General features: G+C 32.3%; 1 protein-coding gene across 3 annotated transcripts in view; it reads right to left on the bottom strand.

Annotated features, from left to right (window-relative positions):
- LOC143246322 (calcium-activated potassium channel slowpoke-like) overlaps positions 1–23,701 on the bottom strand; it is an 86,297-nt gene extending 62,596 nt beyond the window's left edge. For 2 of the 3 annotated variants that reach the window (XM_076492857.1, XM_076492858.1), the window contains exons 1-2: positions 22,711–23,699; positions 3,407–3,468 (exon numbers count right to left, since the gene is read on the bottom strand). In XM_076492857.1, coding sequence (XP_076348972.1) covers positions 3,407–3,468; positions 22,711–23,082 — 434 coding nt within the window. In that variant the 5' untranslated portion in view covers positions 23,083–23,699. Of the gene's footprint in view, positions 1–3,406; positions 3,469–22,710 lie in introns of all 3 variants that reach the window. The other variant, XM_076492856.1, reaches the window with a different exon arrangement.
- Positions 23,702–25,687: the final 1,986 nt, after the last annotated feature.

Raw genomic sequence — 25,687 nt, 5'->3', positions numbered from 1 at the left:
CAGTTTTATAAAACTTGTCAGTTGGTGGGAAAACTTAACCAGAAAATACTTGTTGCTCCTGTGAATGTTGATTTTATTGTGAATTATCCACTGCTATCAAAATGAAAAGTTTAATGAGATTTTTGGGAATGGCTGGTTATTACAAGAAATTACGCTGAAGGAAAATCAAATGTTCAAGCGATCTGAATCATGTCAATCCGCTGTTAAAAAGATGAAATATTTGTTGTGAACTTATTCTGTATTGACGACACCTGAATTTGGTAGTCCTTTCGCATTAGCAGTGAATACTAGTGGCTGTGGTACTATTTTATTACAATCAGACGGCAAAGACATTGAAAACCTCATATGTTATTTTTCTTTAAAAATATAATTGTTACATATAATATATAAAAGTGTGACGGATTTACTGCAGTATATATATATATATTTTAATATCGATGTTTGTTTAAGTTAAATTTATATTTAGAGAACTGCATAACTTATAATGATAATCTGTACGGTTAAATTTCCACTTATTCACTAAAGTTGTAGAAGATTCTCGAGTGTACGAATCAACAATATAAGTGTATGTAAACACTACTCTATTGTCAGTATTGTTGTGCAGGCTGAAATTTCTAAAAACTCTCCTCACGATAAAGGATGTAAGCCTGGTAGTATTTTCCCTTTATACTATTTTTTCCATAACGTTTTCACAGTCATTTTTAATACTAAACTTACGTACAGTAATATACGTATACACGCATGCCTCTTTGTATACATATATTTATTTATTTATACACCTATAAGTGTATGTAATTATATACATTACGTAAATTAAAGAAAGAAAATATTATTAGGTGCTAACATTGTAAACAAATCGATAACTGAAATTATTACAATGTTGTTCAGCGTAATAAACTATGCTTATGAAACACTTTGAACATATTAATAATACAACATTTAAATTAAATTTCAGGTTGGCTGGTAATAGTGTAAAAGCGTAGAAACGGTTCTCTAGTTATGGTGTGAAACGTATTAGATTTACAGCAGCAACTGTAGTACTTTTTCTGTTAAAGATATGAAGAGAATATAAATTCACACTTTCTAACGGACATGACAGTGTCTGCTGGTCAGCTGATCAGTGTATTTTTCCAGCTAAATAAATATTCTGTGCTATAGAACATTTACAAATAACACCCAATTTCAAATTAATAATAAAATCGGTATCTTTGAATGATTAATTACAACATGGTTGGAGCTTCTGAAAAGAAGGGATATTTAATTCGAGAGGGAAGATCACAGATTTCTGAATGCTTTCATCCGGATGAAATTTTATATGATACCAAATATGAGTCGAAATGAAGTTTACCTCGCAGAATAGCGACAAGTAACTACACAAATGCAGCTTAATAGTAATAAGAGACCTGTTAGTACATCTAGGCTGTTTCCTCTACTATAATAAAACCTAATATGAAAGTGAAACACTGAAAGACAGCTCTTATCATTCAAATATTTAGCAAGTCTTACCTCAAACTCCTTTAAACTAGCTGCATCTACCACATTTGTAGGCAACCCTTTCCAAAAGCCAAATATCTTGTTAGAAAAATAAAAGTATATTGTCTAAATTTGACCCCTACCCTGCCATAATTTATATTTATGCCTACTAGCCCTTCTATTCTTACCGCTGAATACGAATGATCCATCAACACTACATATTTTCTTCACATTCTTAAACATCTCAATCAGATCCACAAATAATACTAGACCAGTGACCACTTGGAACTCCTATATATCTACATGTCTAGGTACTTTTTGCAAAGCAATGTGTTTAAATACATACACAAATGTATATTTCATATAAATATAAATGATATACAAACATAATAAATGTTTAGTTTCTATTAGTTTTAAAATCAAAGTATATGGAGATCTTATCCTAATTATTCACATAATTTTAAGCATACAATTATAAAGCTATTGTTAATAATAAAAATACAAACAACAGTATATTGCGATAAGTCGAGTCTTTATCTGGAAGTAGACCTTTATTCAAAAATACAGGTTATGTTTGTTTGGCCTATTATGATTTATTACAGAACACCATGATTTTAGTAATATAATACACATTTAATGTTTTTTTCATTATTCTTGGTGCAAACGGTGTTTTTGGCTGTAAATCCACTAGTATCTCACCAAACCATCAATATTAAATTAATTATTTTTATAATTAATAATAAATAATAATATAATTATTATTATAGATCATTATGCTAACCAATATGTTAATATTAATGATTCGTTCGACGTGTGTTTATAAGTAAAGATGCATCATGACTATATTCGTATTAAATGCACATGTATCTAGATAAATAAATCATACATTCGATGATTTTATAAACAATTCGTGTAAAGTCTCATTCTAAATTGTTGCTTTTTTATTCCTTACAAAGATTTGAATGATTTAATGAGAAATTTGAATAAAGATATAACAAAATTTACAAACGTGTGTTCATGACTGTTAATAGAATGATATTCGAAAAACGTTTTGGTAACGTTACCTTTCTCGGAACTATAAAACCCAATTTGATTTATTTTAACTTTTGAAACTATACAAAAACGAAAAATGCATTTTTTCATGAATATCTACGATCTTAAGTTAAAATGTGGTGTAATAAATACTCTTTTTAAAATGTAACGCAAAGTATTCTGTGATATATTTCAATTTTCTATTAATTGTTTAAGCTACTGAGTCCCTCTACTTTCACCAAATATCGAAATTTATAACTGATACATACTATTAAATGCTTAGTTAAGAAATTACAATTTATGACCTCAAAATTTCTCTGTCTCACACAACTTAAAATCCTCTGTGTCATTACTTGATGCTGTTATAGATTTTTCTATGTTTGAAGATTACACGCTAAATTGTACCTCAAAGCAGATTGTGAGATAATGACCTATATGTTACATTTTTAAAACGTATTACTTTATTTTAATTTATGGCAACGAAAGCATTACTTTAGAACTATAACTTATAGTCAACATCTCACAATTTAATGAAAATAAATCTGAAAGTTAGTTCAGTGAAATTTCATCTTGGTAACGAGCTTTGGTGTTGACGCAAATTATTGACTTACGAAAAGGTTACATCGTGTAACTCCAGAAAAACAAAGAAAAACTTGCAACAGCAAAAACATGTTAACATTAACACTATTTGCGGCACACAGTTTAAAGGTTATGCTGACAGAAGAATGAGTTACTCCTCAATATAAGCAAAGACATGGCGAACACTTATTATCACAATATCTAATTCGTGTTTATTATCTTAGTTGGTTTTTGCAGTCTGGACTTTACAAATGATATACACACTAAAGTTAACCAATAACACCACACTACATGAAATGCACGTAAAAAAACATATACTCACGTTGAGGCATCAATAAAATATATTATTAAAGATGCTATACTGAGAAAGAACACCAGCACCACCTACCAAGAAAGAAAAAACTATTCATTAAAAAAGACAACTTTAACATAACATTTTCTAGGTAAAAATGAGAATTGGTTTCTCACGGTAAACAGTATACGAACAATTTATGATTTAATGAAGTTATATGCTCATCGAAGAAATGTTAAGTGGTATTACACTTGGCGATTTCCAAAACATTAATTTCGCATAAAACATTAATTACGAAATACAAAATTAATTTATATTCGAAACCAGTTTTAGTGCAGAAAAACGTATATGTAAAACTACATTTACATAGGTATTATAGAGGAAATATAAATTTTCTTTCTGGCATACAGTATAATTTAACTCAAGAACTCTACTTCCATCTCACTAGAGAGGAAATTAAAGAATAAATCTATGTGACCAAACTTCATGCCAAGATAAGCCACCTTATACTAATCTAACGATAAAGCCATAACGCCCTCTGCTAGAAATTCACTGGTTAACAATTTATTAAAAAAAAGAAGCGAGTCATGTGATACGAAGGTTGAACATGAATTTCCTTACGTAAAGTTTTGGTAATATTTAAAAGTTCTACTTTAATTTTACATTGGCACAAATTTTCACTTCTCATTTACGAACTTTATAACTATTAAGCACATATCCAAAATAACAAATGAAATAATTTCTCTCCACTCTGATAAATACCTACAAAATTCATGAAATTCGTTATCTCAGGGTAAAATGTAATTTTCTGATTTAATTAAACCAAATTCCAGTGTTTGAATACTATGTCATCTTTGTGTGTAGATGTTCAAAATATCAAATTATGAATAGTGAAAATGGGAATCACTCAGCTCTTCTCTTTGGGTCGTTAAGACTTCTCGTAAGTACTTCATCGGTCATTTGATCTTCCAATCGTCTCTAAGTTGTCGTTTTGGAAAATTACTGCTGCTTGCGTGACACGGCTTTTCCTATGTAATCTAAGTGACTTGTATATGCTTTAAGAATTCGTTCTTTTCCTAAGTAATTGTTCAAGTGAAGAGGGCCCCCACGCACGCAACATTATTGGTGTAGATTTATTTGTAATTTAATTATAACTTCTCAATGTTTTGACATACAGCTTAAATACATCTATTTTTTACGTAAACGTTTTAAGTTAAGTATTTTATTATAAGTTAAAAAAAGTAAAGACTGCTACGTACGAACATGTAGACAGCATAAAAACCATTGAAGAAAATACGAAATGCCACTATAAGCTGTTTTTGTGGTACAGCTTTACCCAAAAATTTTACGAATATTATATAAAATCACTGTGGTTTGTGCAATATTTTGAATACACGAACTGCAATTATTTCTCCACCCACTACAAGGTTAGCAAGTAATTAATTAGAAAACGTGTGAATGATAAGTAAACGTATCCGTTTCCACCGACAGCTGTGTTTGTTTTCGTTTCAACAAAAATGGCGCTGTTCATTTTTCCACGTGAACGTTTTTGTGAAATTTTGATTTTATGTGAACTCAGCTGTGGGCTAATTTCGGGCTTCGCGTAGTTTATTTTTCTAGAATCGATTCACTACGTAATGAGAGACATAAGAATGAAAGCCGTGCAGATGTTACCTGAATCTTATTATTTGGGTTTATTGATTTGGATACGAGGAAAGAAGATTGTTAAATGCAGCGTTAAGACAAGTTACTGTTTGACCAACAAGTTTGTTTGTTTGTTTGGGAATTTCGCACAAAGCTACTCGAGGGCTATCTGTGCTAGCCGTCCCTAATTTAGCAGTGTAAGACTAGAGGGAAGGCAGCTAGTCATCACCACCCACCGCCAACTCTTGGGCTACTCTTTTACCAACGAATAGTGGGATTGACCGTCACATTATACACCCCCACGGCTGGGAGGGCGAGCATGTTTAGCGCGACGCGGGCGCGAACCCGCGACCCTCGGATTACGAGTCGCACGCCTTACGCGCTAGGCCATGCCGGGCCTTGACCAACAAGAAACGTGAAGCTGCTCTGACATCACTGGATGTATGGTTTCACCAAAAGAACTAGTTTTTAACACCTATCTCGTACCAAACCTTTGTTTCTTGTTTTACTGTAATTCACTTATAACATTGTAATACTTTCTTAAATACAGTTCAGTAGTCACTTAACATTGTAAATAAGAAACTATTACATATGAAAGAAAACAATATTATTTTCACCTACTGTAGTTATTCGACACCGTACATAGCCAATGATTGTATTTGTACCGTGTTTGTTCTAAAGTAACACAACATACGTAAAACAGTAATAGTGTTCATTAGTATCAGTATAATAAGAAACCAGGGATATGTACGTTTATACTCTTGCTATACGATAACAACTTGTAACTGCAGAAACTAAATGGGCATGTTTCTATCGTACGTATTATGTACTATAGAATACACGAACTTACGTGCACTTATTTTAATATCGATGTTTGCTTTCAGTTAAATATATATTTAACTTGTTTGTTTGTTTTTAATTTGGCGCAAAGCGACTCAAGGGCTATCTGCGCTAGGCGTCCCTAATTTAGCAGTGTAAGACTAGAGGGGGCACCGCCAACTCTTGACCTACTCTTTTATCAAACAATAGTGGGATTGACCGTCACATTATAACGCCCCCATGGCTGAAAGGGCGAGCATGTTTAGTGCGATATGGATTCGAACCCGCGACCCTCAGATTACGAGTCGAACGTCTTAACCCACCTGGCCATGCCGGGCCGTTATATATTTAGAAATACGTGTAACTTATAGTGTTAAATATTTGCAAAATTTCCGCCTATTCTCTAAATTTCTAGAAGATTCTCGAGAATAAAAATCGACAATGTACGATGTATGTGCAGTTGTGATATGCGTTTATTAATTGGAAGACTACAGATTTTTGATCGAGAACGTTTATAAATTTTGAACAGTACAAACGTTAGTATTTCCACGAAGACATTGCATAACTTCATCGGAAAAACTTGTGTGTGAGAAGCGAGAGGTGGCTTACCCATTAAGTGAACTATACCGATATATCAAAATAAAATTATTCGGTTGTCGTGAACCGTTGATAAAATATCCAGTTCCAGACCAAACAGAAGATTCAGTACTCTTTGTAAGCTTATAAAACATTTGTACATAAATCATTATTTATAATAACTATTATAAATTGTATTGTTGTTTTTATATTAAAATATTTTTGTGTTAAAAAAGAAAATTGTGCGTATCGATCTTGTTGGTAAATGTTATAAATTGGATACAAGTCGATATTCAATTAACCTCTAAATTCGAATTTCCAGCTATTTGAAATCGTAGCAATACGCAACGTATGTAGCATAATAAATCGGAGTATTGTTCGAGATAAATTATAATACTTAGCAAGATAAATTTATATTTAGAAATGTACATAATTTACACTGTTAAATCTGTACTGTGAAATTCCTGGCTATTCACTGTCCCCCGCTGGGACAGAGGTATGTCTTCAGATTTATAACCATAAAATTAGGGATTCGATTCTCCTCGGTGGACACAGCAGATAGCTTAATGTTGCTTTGCTATAAGAAAACACTTAGGCCTATTTACTAAAGTTGTAGAAGATTCGCGAATGTAAAAATCAACAATATATGTGTGTCTTTGAACACTAGTGTATCGTCAGTATTGTTGTGCAGGATGAAGTTTCTACAAACTCTACTCTCCCCTATAAACGTAATCAACGCGACGGGTCAAGAGTCATTTTGTTTGCTGCAGTTGGTATACTATAAACGTTAGAAGCTATGACTGTCATTAACTCTTGTTAATCGGTAACTTCAGATATTTGACCAGGAACGTTTATATATTTCGAACATTGCAAACTATTTAATTTCAGCGCATTAACACTGGACATTAGAATTTTTCAAAGACATTATATAACTTCAGTGGTGATAAACTCGACGTGTAAACAGCGAAGAACGCAGAGATAACTACCTCATCATTAAATTAGTTGCATTTGCATCAACTCAAGATTAATTTGCTCATCGTGAACCCTCGATAAGATACCAAAAAAGCTCCATACTACACAGAAGACTCAATATTATTTGTAAGTTTGTAAAACTCTTTTATATAGATCATTATTTGCAATCACCGTTATGGAAAAATGTGTTATTTTTTTTCTATATTCATATAATATATCAACTGTAAATTTGCAAATATATATATTAAAAAACTGTGCGTTATCAATCTTGATGGTAAATATGATCAATTGGATACATATCGACATTTATTTAACTTCTAAATTTAAATTATCTTTTAACTCAGTTTTAGGTATTTAAATTGTAATACATAACAGCTTTATACTACTGTGTTAACTGTATAGACATACAACAGTAATAGATTTTAATGTTTTACAACAATGTAAACATGACGGCGAACAGTTTCCTGTATATTTCTATTGTTTTATGAAAGCTTTATACTATAGATAATGACACTGCGATTGTTACGGAGCTTTAAGTAAACCAATATCAGTCGTATTATTGGCAAATTTGAGCTACTTATTTTGTTTATTATGAAACAAAATAACTGCGCCTGAATATTATTGTTTCGATTCGATTATAACATGGTATGAGAAATACTTTGGTCCTCAGGATATTATATAACCACTAAAAACTGAGAAGATAAAATAGTATATATGACTGAAAAACATTATATATTTACACCAATTGCATTTCTGGAGTTTCTAAATAAACAAATACGTATTACACATACGAAACTTTTGTTTTTTTCTAAAATATTTGAACGACAAAGTATACGTTAAGGGCCCGGCAGGTTAAGGAGTTCGAATCGTAATCTGAGAGTCGCGGGTTCGAATCTCCATCGCACCATACATGCTCACCCTTTCAACTGTGGGGGTGTTATAATGTGACGGTCAATCCCTCTATTCGTTGGTAAAAAAACAGCTCAAGAGTTGGCGGTGGCTGGTGATGACTAGCTGCCTTCCCTCTTTTCTTACGCTGCTAAATTAGGGACGGCTAGCGCAGATAGCTCTTGTGGAGCTTTGCGCGAAATTCAAACCAAAGCATACCTTACACATACAACTTGGTAGTGTCTGTGTATGAGCAAGAGTAGTGGTTAAACCTAGCGAGTGACTTAAAATTATTAAACCTTTATTTTTATTTCTAACCTTCTTTAACAAAATTCGTGTTTTTGCATTAATATTAGTCGATGTGTTTCTCGTTTTAGCAACCCTTTTTGTAATGCTTAATATGTAAATTTGAACCATTAATGAGCATTGATAAATGTTATTGTAACATTTCAATGCGTAAAAGTTTATTGGCTGAAACACGACAGGGAATTAACTAATCAAGAAAACAATTTTTCAGATTCCTTTTTAATTACTAACCTCAAATGTTAAGCCTATAACGTAAGATCAAGTCTAAAGCAGGGCATTCTCACAGAGTGTTGTAACATCAGAATTAAGCCATTATTAGTAGTTCTATGCATTGTTGTATCCTTTGTTCGCTGTAGAAGTGGCCAATGGTAAACATGTAAAAATTATGTTTCAACCAGTGCTACTAGATTCACTGCAAAAAACTACATTTTCTTTCCGTACAAGCTTCTTATATAAAATATTATTATAAGCCTAATTTTACCCATTCTAACTGTCGTACATTGTGCAAAACATGGATTACTATCAAGTGTATGATCAATATATAATATCGTCTAATTTATTTTCGAATAATGTTGTGAAAAACACATTAATTCATAAATATATTCCTTCTCAAATGAACTGCAACCACACGGTTACGCATTATGCTTCTCAAACATTGTGTAACAAAAGCATTTTTGATATCAAGCACACACTTTGTGTTTCAAATACGGTGTCACTTAATTCGTTTTCAAATAACTTTGAACAAGTATTGAATTCATAAATGACTAAAACTTGTTCCTTCTTAATTGACATGCTATAATAAACACGTCGTTCCTTGAGTCATTATAAAGAAACAAAGGTATTTTATATTTACACATGTACATATGAAGTAATACTAAACCCCACCCCATTCTCCCTGGTGACTCAGTAGTATAGGCTAGAGGGCTTGAAATGTTGAAGTCGGGGTTGTTCAATACAGACGATATGTAACTTTACGCTTAAGAAGAAAATAGAAGAAAAATCTATAGCCTATTAGCTAGAATAAAACAAGCAATAGTTAATTACATTGTTACACAGTTATATAACTCAAAACCTAGTACATATACCAAATGTGTACTTTTGATCACTACATAGCACTCAATAGACACAATAATTTCATTCTCAGCTTATTTTTAGAACTTAAAATCATATTCAGATATACGTTAACTAAATGCTTTATTATGTTGTAATAACCTCGTATTATTAATCATATCATAGCAAACTTGAGAAGACAAAAACCGACTAACTATAGTTTTTTAAGTGACTGTTGCTGGTATTTATTCCTCTAGAGCACTTAAAAAAAAAGAAGACCTAAAAATATTCACCAGCCCAACATATAGGGTTACGTTTAGGGTCACGATATGTTCCGTGTAATTATGTAATCGCTATTCTGAAGCCTACTGGCCAAGAGAGTTATGAGATACTACATTCAACTACAATTTGGGAAATATTTAAATGTTCCTGCTTTAAATTCTAAAGTCATTCGTCTTTGTAAAGTAGATATTTCTAGTTACCAAGCTCCCTGTCTTGTATCACAAGCGAGTACGGTTATCTATTATTAACCGGATGACGTGAAGCACACAGGTCGTGAGGACCTGGTTGCTATAGAGAAAGTAACTGTGTTGACTCACTTTCCAGAACTGATGGAAAGAACTAGTTAACTAGAATACTTAGAACTGATACTGAATGACATAATTGCTTGGTAGCCGTCAGTATGACATTATAAGCTTCAATAAAGCATACTTATCTGTTTCTGTTCTTTTTTAATGTGAAACAGTTATCTGAATTTCTCAATAAATATTACAAGCACAGCTAATTTCACAATTATATGGTATATCACGATGTAATTTATTTTACTTTGTATGTGCTATTTTTTAATAACTGTCAAGAGAAATAGATTGTTTTTGTTATTGTGTGATTTGTTTCGTGTACTAGGATGCACTAATTCCCCATTAATATGTTTCTTAAATACGAAAAAACAGACATTTGTTTTAAATATTACATTTAAATTCAGGCATGTTGTGAGCATCTTACGTATGAGTCACACATTTAATTCAGTATTTTCAGCCAACCAGCAGTAAAGACAATGCACATAATGTTCGCTGTTTACGGAGTGTTAACATACGTATCATATTTCGTGTTGTTTTTTCTGTATTGTATATTCACGTACAAATCATAATATTAACATTTATCATCAATTTATCATACATACAACTGTTTACTATTTGTAGTCCTAACGTGACAAACGCTATAGAGTATATAAATGATACACAAAATGATATATGTTAACGGACAAAATGTTCTCTCTATTAGAAAACATGCTTTCGCGAACTCATATATACCTGATGTGTTTTGAAACATTTCTAGCTCTACGTTTCTTTAACGTTTCTTTAAATTAACGGGTAATAATTATGTTATTTTCATATTACGGTTATTACGGTTTCATCAGTTTAAATGTTGTACATTATTAGGCTTAAAAACATTTTACTTTGCTTTTCTACGTTTTTTTTTCTTTGTCACAAGATACATTTAGGCCTTTTGTGTGTGTGTTTGTAAATAGTGTTCGATGTGATTTGGTGGTTAGGGCGCTTGACGCGTAATTTGCGGGTCGCAAAATCGAAACTCAAAAATTTCGAACTCACTTTGTGCTGAAAATTAAAAACACATGAAAGAAAGAGAGCAGTATTATATTTTTCTCATTAATAGAAACATTGAAATTTATAAACTAACTATGATAGCAAATCGGAGTTGTTGAAACATGTTATTAATCAAAGTTTATTTATTTATTTTTATTCATGCGGTACAAAATATTTCCATGTTTCTTATTCAGATTCTTTGATCAAAACACGTGGTAGTGTTTCGTGCGGCCTAAACAACCTGCCGGACACACTGTGTGTTATTAACTAGGAGTGATAGTTTAGCGATTTTACACTTTTGTATCTCGGACTGAGGTAATCCAAACTGCCACATACATTCAGTGGGTATGTCTCCTTAGACTCTTATTTTACATGCCAAATTTCAAGGCAGTCTATTAGGAAATACATGAGATACGAAATTTATAATTTCGATTCAATTTCTCTCTTTTTTTTTCCTTCGGACAGAAAGTACGAAACCTTTTATAGATTTTTTTTTTAATTTGGTACACTAATAAATATTTACAACCTACATATAGGTGTCAAATTTGGTCTAAATATAAGACAGCTGTGCAAAGTTATTCAACAAATTTGACCAATATTTTGGCACACGCCTAGGCAAAAAGTCACGTGAGCTATCTGTCTAAAGTTTTGCTATAGTTTCACCCAAGAGTAAAAGCGAATAGGTTGTGATCCTAAAACTAATGTTTGTTACTATCAAGTGTCACTTTGTTACTTGATTTATTGACAAAGGTCATGATATCTAATCAAAACCACATTATATGTGAACAAAGGTATGGCCAAAAGAATAAGAAGGATCGAACAAGTGACTTGACGGAATAAAGTTAAAATTAGCAGCCAAACTGGTAGATACATTTATAGCACTTACATGAATTTTACAGCCAATGGTTAGTCAGGGTGCGTTTTATGTTTATCTTGGGGCATAATGGTAAGGAAAAAAAGGAAAAATTTAAGATCGTTTCGATTAGATTAGGCGACTCAGGATATCACGTCACTTGTAACCAATGGCGTAAGCAGGGAAGACAGATAAATTGTAGCATAATAATTTTTGAGCTTTACATCCATAACTGATTCATCAAAGTAAATGTAATAAAAATATCTACAGCTAACTGTGTTTTACATAATATTTAACTGGATTAAAAATTACTACGCCAAAATAAGCATTTAAGATTAAGAGCCAAATTCACGAACTGACATGTATTTCTAACAGAACCACTGTGACGTTTATCTGCAAAACTGAATTTGAGAAGATAATGCTTTTAACATTAGATTTGTTTTCCTTTTAATCAATACATGAACATATCTATGCACCTAAATTTTGTCAGCTGTTTTAGACGTTGTGTGGTTAAAAAATTTTGTAGGTGTTTAGATCTAATATTCTTGTTTAAGGTATCAAAAATAGTATAAACAGCTTAAACTTTAAAATTCAATAAAATAAAATTAAAACTTTTAATGTTTGAAAAATTTCCTTAAGTTTTATTGTCACTTTAATGGTTAGAAATTTTGTTCTTATTTCTATGCCCCTAGTGACTCAGCGGCAGATTAGGAGATTTGCAGCACTAAAACTACGGGGAACACTACATAGACAGCCAGTTGTGCTAAACAACAACTTAACAAAACTTCTTTCTATTAATGCTTTTAGATGTGGATATTTTTCGTATATAATATGCAACTATATATACGTCTCGTAACATTTCGAACTTGAAAATGATGTGATAGTCTGACAGTCACTTTAATAATGAGGTTGTACTCAAGCCGACAGAAAATTGATTATGTAGACAATCAGTTTAATAAACTGGTTGTAATCGAGCAATCAGAATAATAAGATAATTGTAGTCGAAATACGGTTTTATAAACAATCAAATTAACAAGATGGTTGTAGTCGAGTCAGAAAAGATGGATTCATAGACAATTAGATTAATAAGGTGGTTGTATTTGGGTTAGGAGAGACGGTTTTATAGACAATTAGATCAATAAGATAATTATAGTATTATATATGCGCATGAACCTATTTTATACGCACATGAATGCGCGCATTGTCATATTCAAGATGATTATACGACGATCAGATTAATAAGGTGGTATTCGTTGAGCTTGGTAAGACAGTTTTATAGAAAATCAGATTAATAAGGTGGTATTCGTCGAGCTTGGTAAGACAGTTTTATAGAAAATCAGATTAATAAGGTGGTATTCGTTGAGCTGGGTAAGACAGTTTTATAGAAAATCAGATTAATAAGGTGGTATTCGTTGAGCTTGGTAAGACAGTTTTATAGAAAATCAGATTAATAAGGTGGTATTCGTTGAGCTTGGTAAGACAGTTTTATAGAAAATCAGATTAATAAGGTGGTATTCGTTGAGCTTGGTAAGACAGTTTTATAGAAAATCAGATTAACCTATTTAGTGAAATAAATGTATTTTACGTTCAAAAGATACTTCCAGTTCATGAGTAAAGTGTAACGTTGACTACAGTCGTTTGTACTTCAAACTGTGCATTGCTTCATAACAATAGTAGCAATAAAGCTAAGTGAATATGACCTGAATTTTAAAAACTAAGCCAAAACACCTTATTAAGCCTAGTTTCATGACTTTATATAGATAACTTTGCTGTTTTTAATATATGTATTATTCTACAGTTCGTCAGAACGATTATATTCATGCAAGTGACTTATCTGATCTTGATACGAAGTGAAACTCTGATCAGCATTCAGATATTGTGATATTTATGTGTATCGGTTGATTCCACTCAGTAGCTTAGCTCACGAAAGTATAAAATGCTATAAAAACTTAAATAATTATAAATTCTTTTTGAGCAAGATGGATACCAGACATAAAAGTAGAAGATTGTGGCTTCTGTCTCTGTAACTACTTCAGCAGAATGGATGCCAGACATGAAGATAGAAGATAGTGACTCTGTAACTATTAAAGAGATTTGTTTTGAAATTCTTGTTTGTTTTTATCTCACATAGTTACTACTGTGATCATAAAATCTTGTTCATTAGTATCGATTATTCGTCATATTTGTTCATTGTGGAGTTTCCTGTAAGTTTCTCGGTCTAGAACACAGTGATGGCTGAATGAATCTGTTCATTTGTTTGTAATTAAGTTAAAAGTTACACAAAGGGATACCCGTGTTCTGCCAAACAGAGGTATGGAAACCCGGTTTCTAGCGTTGTAAATCTGCAAACATACCTCTGTGCCACTAGGAGACCTAAATGAATGTGGTCTAATTTAAGGACTGTACCTATATCTTTATAATTACATGTATTACTCGTCAATGCTCATATAAATTGTACGTGGCTCTTACCAGATATCATTATTTTCAATAAATAATAGATACTTACATATATATTTAATGAGAAACCTGCCCCGCAATGACGCAGTGGCATGTCTGCGCACTCACGTCACTAAAAACTAGGTTTCGATACTAGTAGTGGACAGAGCACAGATAGCCCATTGTGTAGCCTTGTGCTTAATTCTAAACAAAGTAATAAACAAATAATGAGAAAGTTTAGAATTACACAAATATGACTTTAAAAGTTTGTTCTGGTGTTCTTTACAAATTTGTTCTGAAGATATAGGAATACTGTGAAGGTTGCATATTTTGTCTCATAACTGCAACAGTCCATACTGGTTCTTTTTTTCGGTTAATTAAGAATCTCTATAAACTTATATTCGGTTCTAAGCCCTCTTCGTTGGTGTACCCAAAGGCGCAATAGTAGAAAGATATTTTCGTTTTTTTGTTGTTTTTAACTGCCTAGAATACATGCGCACTGTCATAGAATATAACACACACTAGTAAACAAAAACAAGATAGCTTAACGTTATGATGTCATTCTGGAAAATTAGTTGTGTTAAATTCTCGTCATCCTAATTGGTTGAACTTGTTTGCTGTGGTCAAGACTATTCACGATTTTTCATTGTTAGTTTGTTTTTGGCTCAATTTCAGTTTCTTGAAAGACAAACAATACAGTTAGCATAAGTGACCGTTTTTTTCTCTGTTAGTAATTGTTTGTCAAATATCGTGGATCATGGTATGCATCAAGTTATCACTCTACTTCATTAAAGCTAATTTTTCAGAATATTTGGAGATACTGTTGTATTTAATTGACTCCCTTACACACAAAATATTAATTTTTCTGGTTATTTTAACTAAGCAGTATAAAGACCATTTTGGTGAACGTAATTGCTACTGCCTATATTTACAAACACTTTCTTGAAAGTTAATACGTCTTAGATTAATGAAATACGTATGTTTTTTTAATAATTCAGAGTACACATGATTTACTGTGTTCCACATTATCTAAGTATTTTCATTCTTTAATTGAAATTATTTAGTATTACTACGTTTGTTTAACCTTTCTTGGTTCAACCACTACAAACCTTATCGCTAAAGCTGATCACTTTGTTTATGTCAGTTAGTGATTAGATGTCGTTCTGTTACTATGATTATATTCGAAATAATTCCTGTACTCGCTTTTAGAAGCCTCCCAGGGGCTAACGGGGAAAGAATGAATGATAACAGGATTAAAAATCGGACTTCATTATCCGTGGTGGGCAGAACATGGATAGCGTTATGTCTAACAACAAGAGAAACCAACGCATTCAGAATAAAGACACTGGGTGAGGAAACTTATTAGTAAATTTCACTTTTCCTATAATCATCACCTGATGCCATTGAAGGATCTAACGTATTAAATAAAACACTGAGCTATATGATTGTTTCACTTATCACACCACGCATGTAGTTTTTTTGTTCAAACTTACGGTCCATCTCTAATTGAGTATGAATAAAAGAAAGCATAAAACATAATAATCTACTTTATCACCCATTTGTCAAATAATCTCATAACAGAAGTAACAGTGTCGTAATATTTTGTACATTGATAACAGTAAGACCAAATATAGAATATTGGGAGCCACAGCACCAGTGTAAATGCTCTTTTCTCTTCTTAGCTTTAGAAGTCTTGTATAGACATTTTATGCAATTAAGAGGAGTCAGACTAAGTCACGGTGCCATTACTTAATAATCGATGGAAATCCTACAATACTTTAAGGTCTATCCAGGTACAAACAAAGAGAGAATCGCAAAAACGTCATCTATGAAGTTCTGTGTTCCTGCAACGATACATGCATTGGAGAAACAGGAAGAAGACTCGCGACAAGAACAAAAGAACATGAAGATAGTACAAGACTCATGAAAACACAAAATTCAGCCATTGCAAAGCATGCCACATCAACTGGACACAATAAACTAGGAGAAAACTAGAATCATCGACATAGACAAATTCTGGAAGACAAGAAAAATCAAAGAATCACTTTGTATTAACACTATTAAACCTTCACTTAACAGAGATTCCAGATTAGAGGTGAGTAACCTGTGGCTGCCATTGGTTGAATCTACAGGAAATCTCTCCGCCAATCAGAAACAATGATAATCCAACCAATCATAACACACTATTCACAATCCACCAGGACACTATAAAAAACCGACAACACCGACATACAAATTAGCCAGCGCTCCTACAAAATACACCTCACCATACAAGATATTTCAACAGTCACAAACCACTCAATAAAACACATAACAATAAATAAGATGTATATATGTTCATGTTTGTATATGTTTCTTTTTTCAGCTCTGGGCACAAGACAAGTAGAACATTCTGTCCCACAAAATATGCTCGCCCTTTCAGCCGTGAGAGCGTTATAACGTTACAGTCAATCCCATTATTCGTTGATAAAAGAATAGCTTAGTAGCTGGTGGTGGGTGGCGATGACTAGTTGCTTTCCCTCTAGTCTTTAACTGCTAAATTAAGGATGGCTAACGCAGATAGCCCTCATGTAGCTTTTCACGAAATTCAAACCAAATCAAATCAACTTAAAAAAAAAGAAACAAACACATTACATCTATATATACCGCCATTTCTGAAATATTTCTATATAACAAGTACTTATCAAGCGCACTCGGAGAGAAAGTTTCACTGATTGACCTTGAATATAGAATTTCTGATATTCTTCGTCCAGTTTTTACTTGTTGGAAATCCAGAAACTGGAAGAGGTAATCAATAAATTTCTGCTTGTCAGCAGTCCCAAGAGGACCGCTATCAGAAGGTCTATACAATAAGTGATCGATAAAATAGTTTAAGCTCTATCTGGTCATCAGATATTGTTCTGGACCTAAATAAAACGTGCAGGAACATAAATAAAATAAATTCATCCTAAAAATAAAGGTTGTTTAATTTCAATTTACTTTATGTATTAATTAAGCATAATTAAAAATTAATTACAATTGTGATTTTTTTCTTGATTTACAAGAATTTGATCATGAAACTCTGTGAAAGCAATAATCTGTTTAAACATGGATGCTCGTCAAGTAATTAGGCTGATAAATGATCAACGATATGTATCGAATTTTTCAAGAATACCGAAGATGGTTGCATGCAAATAACTGACGATAAACTAAATTAAATTGAAAGTGATAAGATTTTGACTCGTTCTATGTTTTCAAATAAATACATATATATACATATATATATATATATATAGAATAATTTTGATAAAAAAGTAGAACATGAATTGAATAGTTAACAGTTAAATAATTTAACTTATCGCAGCCTGACGCAGTTTAGTTTACCCTAAAATTGCTTACTTGTTTTTATTCTGTTCGAATATTACATAACAGTAAGTAATTTTAGATTTTTTTCTATTAGAAGTTTCAGCGTAAGAAACCTAACAAAAGGTTAAATGAAATATGTCGTTTCTGTGTGAAATACATAAAGTCTCTTGTTGTAATTATGAAAATTACTCGTACTACTGATGACACCGTTAATTTATTGTATGATTCAAACATTATTAGAGATCCTGTAAGTCCTGGGTCCACAAACAACGTAGTGCATAAACAGTTTTGGAAAATAAGTTTAGAAAAGTTATGGACTACATTTCCATGACTAAAGTTAATAGCTAGATTAGCAAAAGTATTTCTACTATTATATAAAAAAAGAGATCAGAAAGTGAGGTTATTGAACAGTCTATTAAGAATGTTGCTCAAAACGTTCTCAGCTGCTTTTATTGTCCTCAGGAAAAGAATGAAAAAACGAAAATGTTCTCAAAAGTTATTATTAACGTTAAAACATTATTACACAAATCTTTGTTTTTCTGTACATCGTTTGATTAGGAAACTATGCGTTATAATGTATTTAGCTGTTGTTTCTTTAAACTGCTGGGCTGTGTAGACGTAGAGGAATGAAATTTCTTAAGAATCGCTTCTGGTTTTTGTATCGGAAAATATTTCTAGCCTACTTGTAGGCTCATTATTCTTAAACAGCCCTGACGTCGTTCGATAAAGTCTAAACTAGAATCGTTCTTGGATAGAATTTTGCAATGAACAACGTAACGGATTTTTTTTCTTTCGTTTCATTTCATAAGTTCATTTTCGATAAGAATCAAGGAAGATGGAAATTTTTAAATAAAATTTGACATTTTTTATATCCTATGAAAGTCATGATCAAATAAATAATTCTATTTACTTTTTGTTGAGCACAAAGATGCACAATGGTTTATCTACGCTGTAACCACTGCAGGTGTTGAAACACGCGTTCTATCGTATAACTGACCACCGGGGGACTTCTTATAAATGAATATTTAATTCTTAAAAATTGATAGGCTGGCCATTCAGGGTTTCATAGAAGTTAAATTAAGAAGTGGTAATGAAAAGCAAACAGATGTTAGTCTTAATTGTTTGTCATACTAATATAATTCCTGTTTTTAACCTACAAATTCCTGCATCACTGCAGAGTGATTAAAATTTTTACAGAGTGATCTTAAAAGCTTCAAACATATTTTTATAAACTATTTATGCTTTGAAGTGACTTTATTGGTTAAAGGAACCAGAATAACAGTTATGTATTAACGTCTACAAAAAAAACATTCTGAAGGTTTTCAATAAAAATCACGGTTAAATAACAAACAGTATTAGTTATGAATAGCAGGAAAATCACAAAAAGGTCCTGTGATCATTGTGTTTTGGAACATCAATTCAGTATCTTAGCGGAATAACCACAAAAAGGTCCCATGATCATTGTGTTTTGGAGCATCAATTGAATATCTTATCAGGATAACCAAAAAAAGGTCCTGTGATCATTGTGTTCTGGAAAATCAATTGAGTATCTTTGCAGGATAACGACAAAATGGTCCTGTAACCATTGTGTTCAAGAACATCAATTGAGTATCCTAGCAGTCAGTGACATTTTAGTCCTTATGAATCTCAAACACGCAAAAGAAAAATTTTATTACTGAAGAATTTCCTAATTTTTGCACCAGTTCTTTACCATAAATGTTATAAAAGCAAACCTATAAACGTAATCAATATAACGCAATATGTGTACCCTACCGATAGTGAACGGTATGAGCATATTGGTAATATTTAAAATAGGACAAATCGCGACAAACTAATATAATTTAACAGATAAACAAATGTTTTTATATGACTAACTAGACTTCGGATAAATAAGAGAGCAGCTGATTCATTACCTATAGTAATACGTACATTTCTCATGCTGTTAACCGTTTGTAAAATTCTTGATTTCTTTATTTTTAACTTCCTAGAGCTTTACTTTCACAAACTAGGAGTGAAAGCTACTTTTTTGTTTCTTCCAGGAATTTCACGCAAAACTAAATGAAGGCTATTTGCGCATAGCTGTCCCTAATTTTGAAACGATAAACTAGACGAATGGTAACACCTACCGTTAACTCTATGGCCCATTGTAGCTAGGTGATTAAGGCGCTTGACTCGCAATCCGAGGGTTGCGGGTTCTAATCCCCGTCGCACCAAACATGCTCGCCCTTTCAGCCGTGGGGGCGCTATAATGTGACGGTCAATCCCACTATTCGTTGGTAAAAGAGTAGCCCAAGAGTTGGCGGTGGGTGGTGATGACAAGCTGCCTTTCCTCTAGTCTTACATTGCTAAATTAGGGCCTGTTAGCGCAGATATTCTTCGTATAGCTTTGGGCGAAATTCGAAAAAACAAACAAACAAACGGTAAACTCTTGCCTTGCTCTTATCTAACCAGATAGTTAGATTTCACCGTTACTCCTACAGAAACACTAATAACTCGAAATTACGGGACGTGTTTTAGTGTCAACGGAATGCGAACAATAAACCATCATATTCACAGTCCTATCACAATAACCATTAAGCAGCTTCTGACCCATGGAAGTTAAGACGTAGAAAAGAATAACTCAGCGAAAATGAAGTACACATCCTTCAATTCTGTTGAAAGGAAGGACTGGTGCCTAGTAAACAAATGGTCATTCATGAACAACGTTTCACAGTAGTTGTGGAGTCATAATTTCTACAAATAGAGTTAGAATTATTGGAAAATATGCAAAAGTAACCTTCGTATTTATTCTCTACCTTGTTGTTATCCCACAAAATATTGTCTTAGAAAATGCTTAATGATATATATACAATAATATGGTAGTGTTCGATTTAATTTCTCATGTTGTATTTGTGTTTTTCTTACAGCAGAGCCACATCGGATAATCTGTTGTGTCGATCGAGGAGAATCGAACCGCTGATTTCAGCGTTGTAAATCCGTAGACTTACCGCCGTCCACGTGGAGGACAGTTTCTCATCTTACAATTACAAATAAGACAAAACAATGTGAACTATCACATTTCAGTTAAAATATGAAAGTGTTAAATAGATGAGAAGGTCTAAACACAATATAGTAAATACTAATGCATGTTGAAAAGTATATTAGATAAAATCTGTTATTCAAGAAAACTCACAAAATTAAGGACAGCAGAAGTTTAAAGAGTAATAAAACTCAACACGTAGCAAATATAGTACATACATACTTTATACACACGTAGTAAATATAATACATACATACTTAAACACACGTAGTAAATATAATACACATACTTAGTAAATAGTAATACATACATAGTAAATATAATACACATTTAGTAAATATATACACATATGCCTATACAGTAGTAAATATAATAATACATACATACTTATAATACATACATACATAGTAAAATATAATACATACATACATACTAGTATACACACGTATACACACGTAGTAAATATAATACACATATGTCTATACACACGTAGTAAATATAATACACATACCTATATGTAAATATAATACACATATGCCTATACAGACGTAGTAAATATAATACACATATGCCTATACACGTAGTAAATATAATACACATATGCCTATACAGACGTAGTAAATATAATACACATATGCCTATAAACACTTAAATATATAGATAAATTTAAGATTAATAAAGAGCAATATTGCTAAAGCTGCAACATTATTTTTACTAAAAAATGAGCTAGGTAACTATTCATTCCTTATATTAACCAATAATTATTATTTATTACTACTGCTATTTACAGAGGCTTTGATAAACAGCGATTTAAAATTTCTCATAAAACTTACCCTTATACAAAGATTAATAAGGAAAACATTGCTGTGGTCAGTGTGTTAACAAGAATAGAAAAAAGACCGAAGATAAGAAAGTTATTTTTAGAATAAATAATCAGGGTCCTTGAAAAAATATATGTGTAGAAAAACGAATTGCAACGTTGCAGAGCGAATATTGTTGTTGTTGTTGTTGTTATTACCATGCACAACACACGTTATTTAATAACCCACATCATATCGTACTTTCATTATAATTTCATTATGGTTAAAAGCCATATCCCAATGAAACATACATTTGAAGATACTATTTCTAATCTAAAAAATAAACTGTGCAAATATCATTAAACATGTTTTGGAGACTCGAACAGAGAACAAAAATATCTGTCGCTTTCCTATGTTCTTTTCCTGGCATGTCAACGCAAGCCGACCGAAACTTGACGAATCGTCAAATTTTTTCTTTAGAGCAGAGATAGTGTTAGAAGTACACGTACATTTGGATGTAGTTCCTAGTAGTATAGTGCATGTTCTATAGATTAAACGATTTCTAAGTAGAGATCTATTTCTCTATGATTTCTATAAAAGTTCAAATAAACTTATTCTGTCGATTTTCCCACAATGAAATAGGTTTGGCGAGTTTACCACTGCAATGTAAAAAATTCATACTTGAATTATCAGTTATAGACATATTTCTATGAAATATTCTTAAAAGCAATACCGTATGCTAGGCTGTGTAAATCTTGCATTTATTCATTCTTAAGTTAAATTCGCATTAAACCAAATATATCATGAATAAGAGCCCAAAATCCGCCCGAAATTATAACTAGTATTTACGAGATTACTAATAAAGTTATATCATTCGTTTGAAAGCGATGCCTCTCTTATGTAGGCGATATTAAACCAATAAAAAATTAATTTTCTCATATCGACACTTTGTTGTGGAAGCTTATTTTCACTTTATAAGTAACTAATTATTAACGCACATTCCATAAGGTTTATCAACTTACCAAAATCCTTCCGGTGGTTGTTTGGCCTGAGATCAATTCTCCCGCCCAGTCTTTGGCCTCTGTCATGAAACCGATCCCTGTTGCATGGTGACTTTTGTCTATCGGTTGACCGGGTAACGGACCTTGTGGATGTTTCTGTTGTTTGACGGTTGAACCCTGACTGCTGGACCCTGATTCTTCTTTCCGACAGCACAAGAAAGCGAACGCTCGCCATAATAAAATGATAATCAAGCCGAAAAGAAAAGTGAAAATACTTGATAAAAGGAAACACCACCATTTTCTTTCCTTCATACATTGTTCTTCGGGAGTAAGAGTGGGTGCAAACCCTATGATACCAGACGCTGACCTCTCTGAATCACTCAGCGCTGACATTATGTCTCCCTAAGATAGCTTCCCAGGCGGTGTTCCTTTTTTTGAAGGAGGTGTAGCAGTCCGGTGGGAAAACTACACATCTCAGTCAGCACACGGAACAGTCAGAAACTAGAACAGTCTTTAAGTGTAAGAACCAGCCTTCAAGAGTCACCTCGTGCACGCGAACGCTAACACTATAAATATGTTCTGTATGTTCGATAGCATTTTGAAAAACTAATGAATAAAACTATTTAATTTCCAATATTAAAAAAAAATCTCGAGAGAGGGGCGAGTATCGACACTACGTTTCATCAGCTATTCACTCAACGCATCTTTCACTAGAGTTACGCGGGTTATTGTGTACTATACTAACAACTAGCTTCTCCTGCTAACTCTTACTGCGGCAGTTAGAGCACCAGCTGCGCATGCGTTAGGATCCTCCTTTTTGTGCAACCATGCAATATCTTCTAAATTATTTTTCTTTACATTTTTGTTTCTATTAAAAGGACAATCGGCTAAACGAAGGTGAAATCACATTTTTTGAATGTGCACAATTTATTTACACTTCACAGTCGCTATTGTTCGTTCGATATACGTTCTTATAGAACTCCAATGTACAATCATTTGTTCGATGAGTAGACCGGCACTTACTATAAACCTATATGCGCCGCTCACTGTTGCACTGTGAGTCCCAATCCTCTGCAACAGGAAACAATCAATACGGGGAACGTAAAGGAAATGTCAACCCATCAATTAGACGACCTACTACATTACATTATCCTGGACCTAAGAGACAGATACATGATTTCAAGAAGGGTGGAGAAGGTCGTAATCTTGGACGGGAATATAAAAATAATAATATATAGGTCAAATTGTAATGATATATTTAACTTCGCCAATCAATCATGAAGTCCTCCGCAATTCTTAGGATCCACTACTCTGGTTCTCCATTTGTCTCTCTTCCTTGGCAATTCCTGTAATTCATAAAATGAACAGATCATTATTGCTTTGAAAAATAATGTTGATATATACCGAGTAACAAACTCACTTTGGCCATCTACCTTTTTTTTGACTCCTTTTTGGCTTAAAACAAGGTTCTTTCCCTTAACCCTTCTTTTGCTTGTCTTACTTGAAATGTATTGCCTTTGATTTTGAACCAATAAGCAAATTAACAAGAAATAGCTGTGTTTTATAAGCGTTTTGGCAAATTAATGACGAAAGTGAGAAGCACAATGTTGTTCTACATTCAAATACCAAATAAATAAAGAATTCGAAATACTAATGTACTTTCAGGTTATTAAAGCTCATCTAAGAAACAGAAGTCATCCTTGGAAAAGCAAAAAAAAAAAAAATAACACATTAAATGAAAGAAACTGTCAGTAGTACTGATATGAGAAAAACGAATTTCAACACCTTTATACTGAAATAATTCTTTTTCTTGTTTTAAGATGGCAAGTTGTAAAGAAACGTTATGGAAAAAGAAAACATATTTTTAATTTCATGCTCAAGCGTTGTCAGGAGGCACATTCTATAAATTCTAAGAAAAAAATGAAGTGTTTCGACCCGTTGACCTGAAAAGAAGTGAACATAACTTGAAGAATTTGTCGATTTTCAGTAAACAAAGAGGACAGTTCCATGTTTTTAAGGTTATCAAAATATTCAAGAAAAGATTTTTGTCATTTTCTTCCATTGAACTTTTAAATTTGGAAGCAGGATTAAGATAATTAAGGTTGTTGGAAACATTTTCAGGATATTTTCTTTTGTTTGGATAGCAATGAATATAACCCGAAAAGCTAGAAATTATTGCAATCAATGAATATAACCCGCAAAGCTAGAAATTATTGCAATCAATGAATATAACCCGAAAAGCTAGAAATTATTGCAATCAATGAATACAACTCGAAAAGCTAGAAATTATTACAATCAATGAATATAACTCGAAAAGCTAGAAATTATTGCAATCAATGAATATAACTCGAAAAGCTAGAAATTATTGCAATCAATGAATATAACTCGAAAAGCTAGAAATTACTGCAATCAATGAATATAACTCAAAAAGCTAGAAATTATTGCAATCAATGAATATAACTCGAAAAGCTAGAAATTATTGCAATCAATGAATACAACTCGAAAAGCTAGAAATTATTACAATCAATGAATATAACTCGAAAAGCTAGAAATTATTGCAATCAATGAATATAACTCGAAAAGCTAGAAATTATTGCAATCAATGAATATAACCCGAAAAGCTAGAAATTATTACAATCAATGAATACAACTCGAAAAGCTAGAAATTATTACAATCAATGAATATAACTCGAAAAGCTAGAAATTACTGCAATCAATGAATATAACCCGAAAAGCTAGAAATTATTGCAATCAATGAATATAACCCGAAAAGCTAGAAATTATTGCAATCAATGAATATAACCCGAGAAAAGCTAGAAATCATTACAATCAATGAATATAACTCGAAAAGCTAGAAATTATTGCAATCAATGAATATAACTCGAAAAGCTAGAAATTATTGCAATCAATGAATATAACTCGAAAAGCTAGAAATTATTGCAATCAATGAATACAACTCGAAAAGCTAGAAATTATTACAATCAATGAATATAACTCG

Source organism: Tachypleus tridentatus, chromosome 3, assembly GCF_004210375.1.
Source record: "Tachypleus tridentatus isolate NWPU-2018 chromosome 3, ASM421037v1, whole genome shotgun sequence".
Classification (NCBI taxonomy): domain Eukaryota; kingdom Metazoa; phylum Arthropoda; class Merostomata; order Xiphosura; family Limulidae; genus Tachypleus; species Tachypleus tridentatus.
Note: the sequence above shows the minus strand (reverse complement) of the source record. Positions and strands in the feature narration are given on the sequence as shown.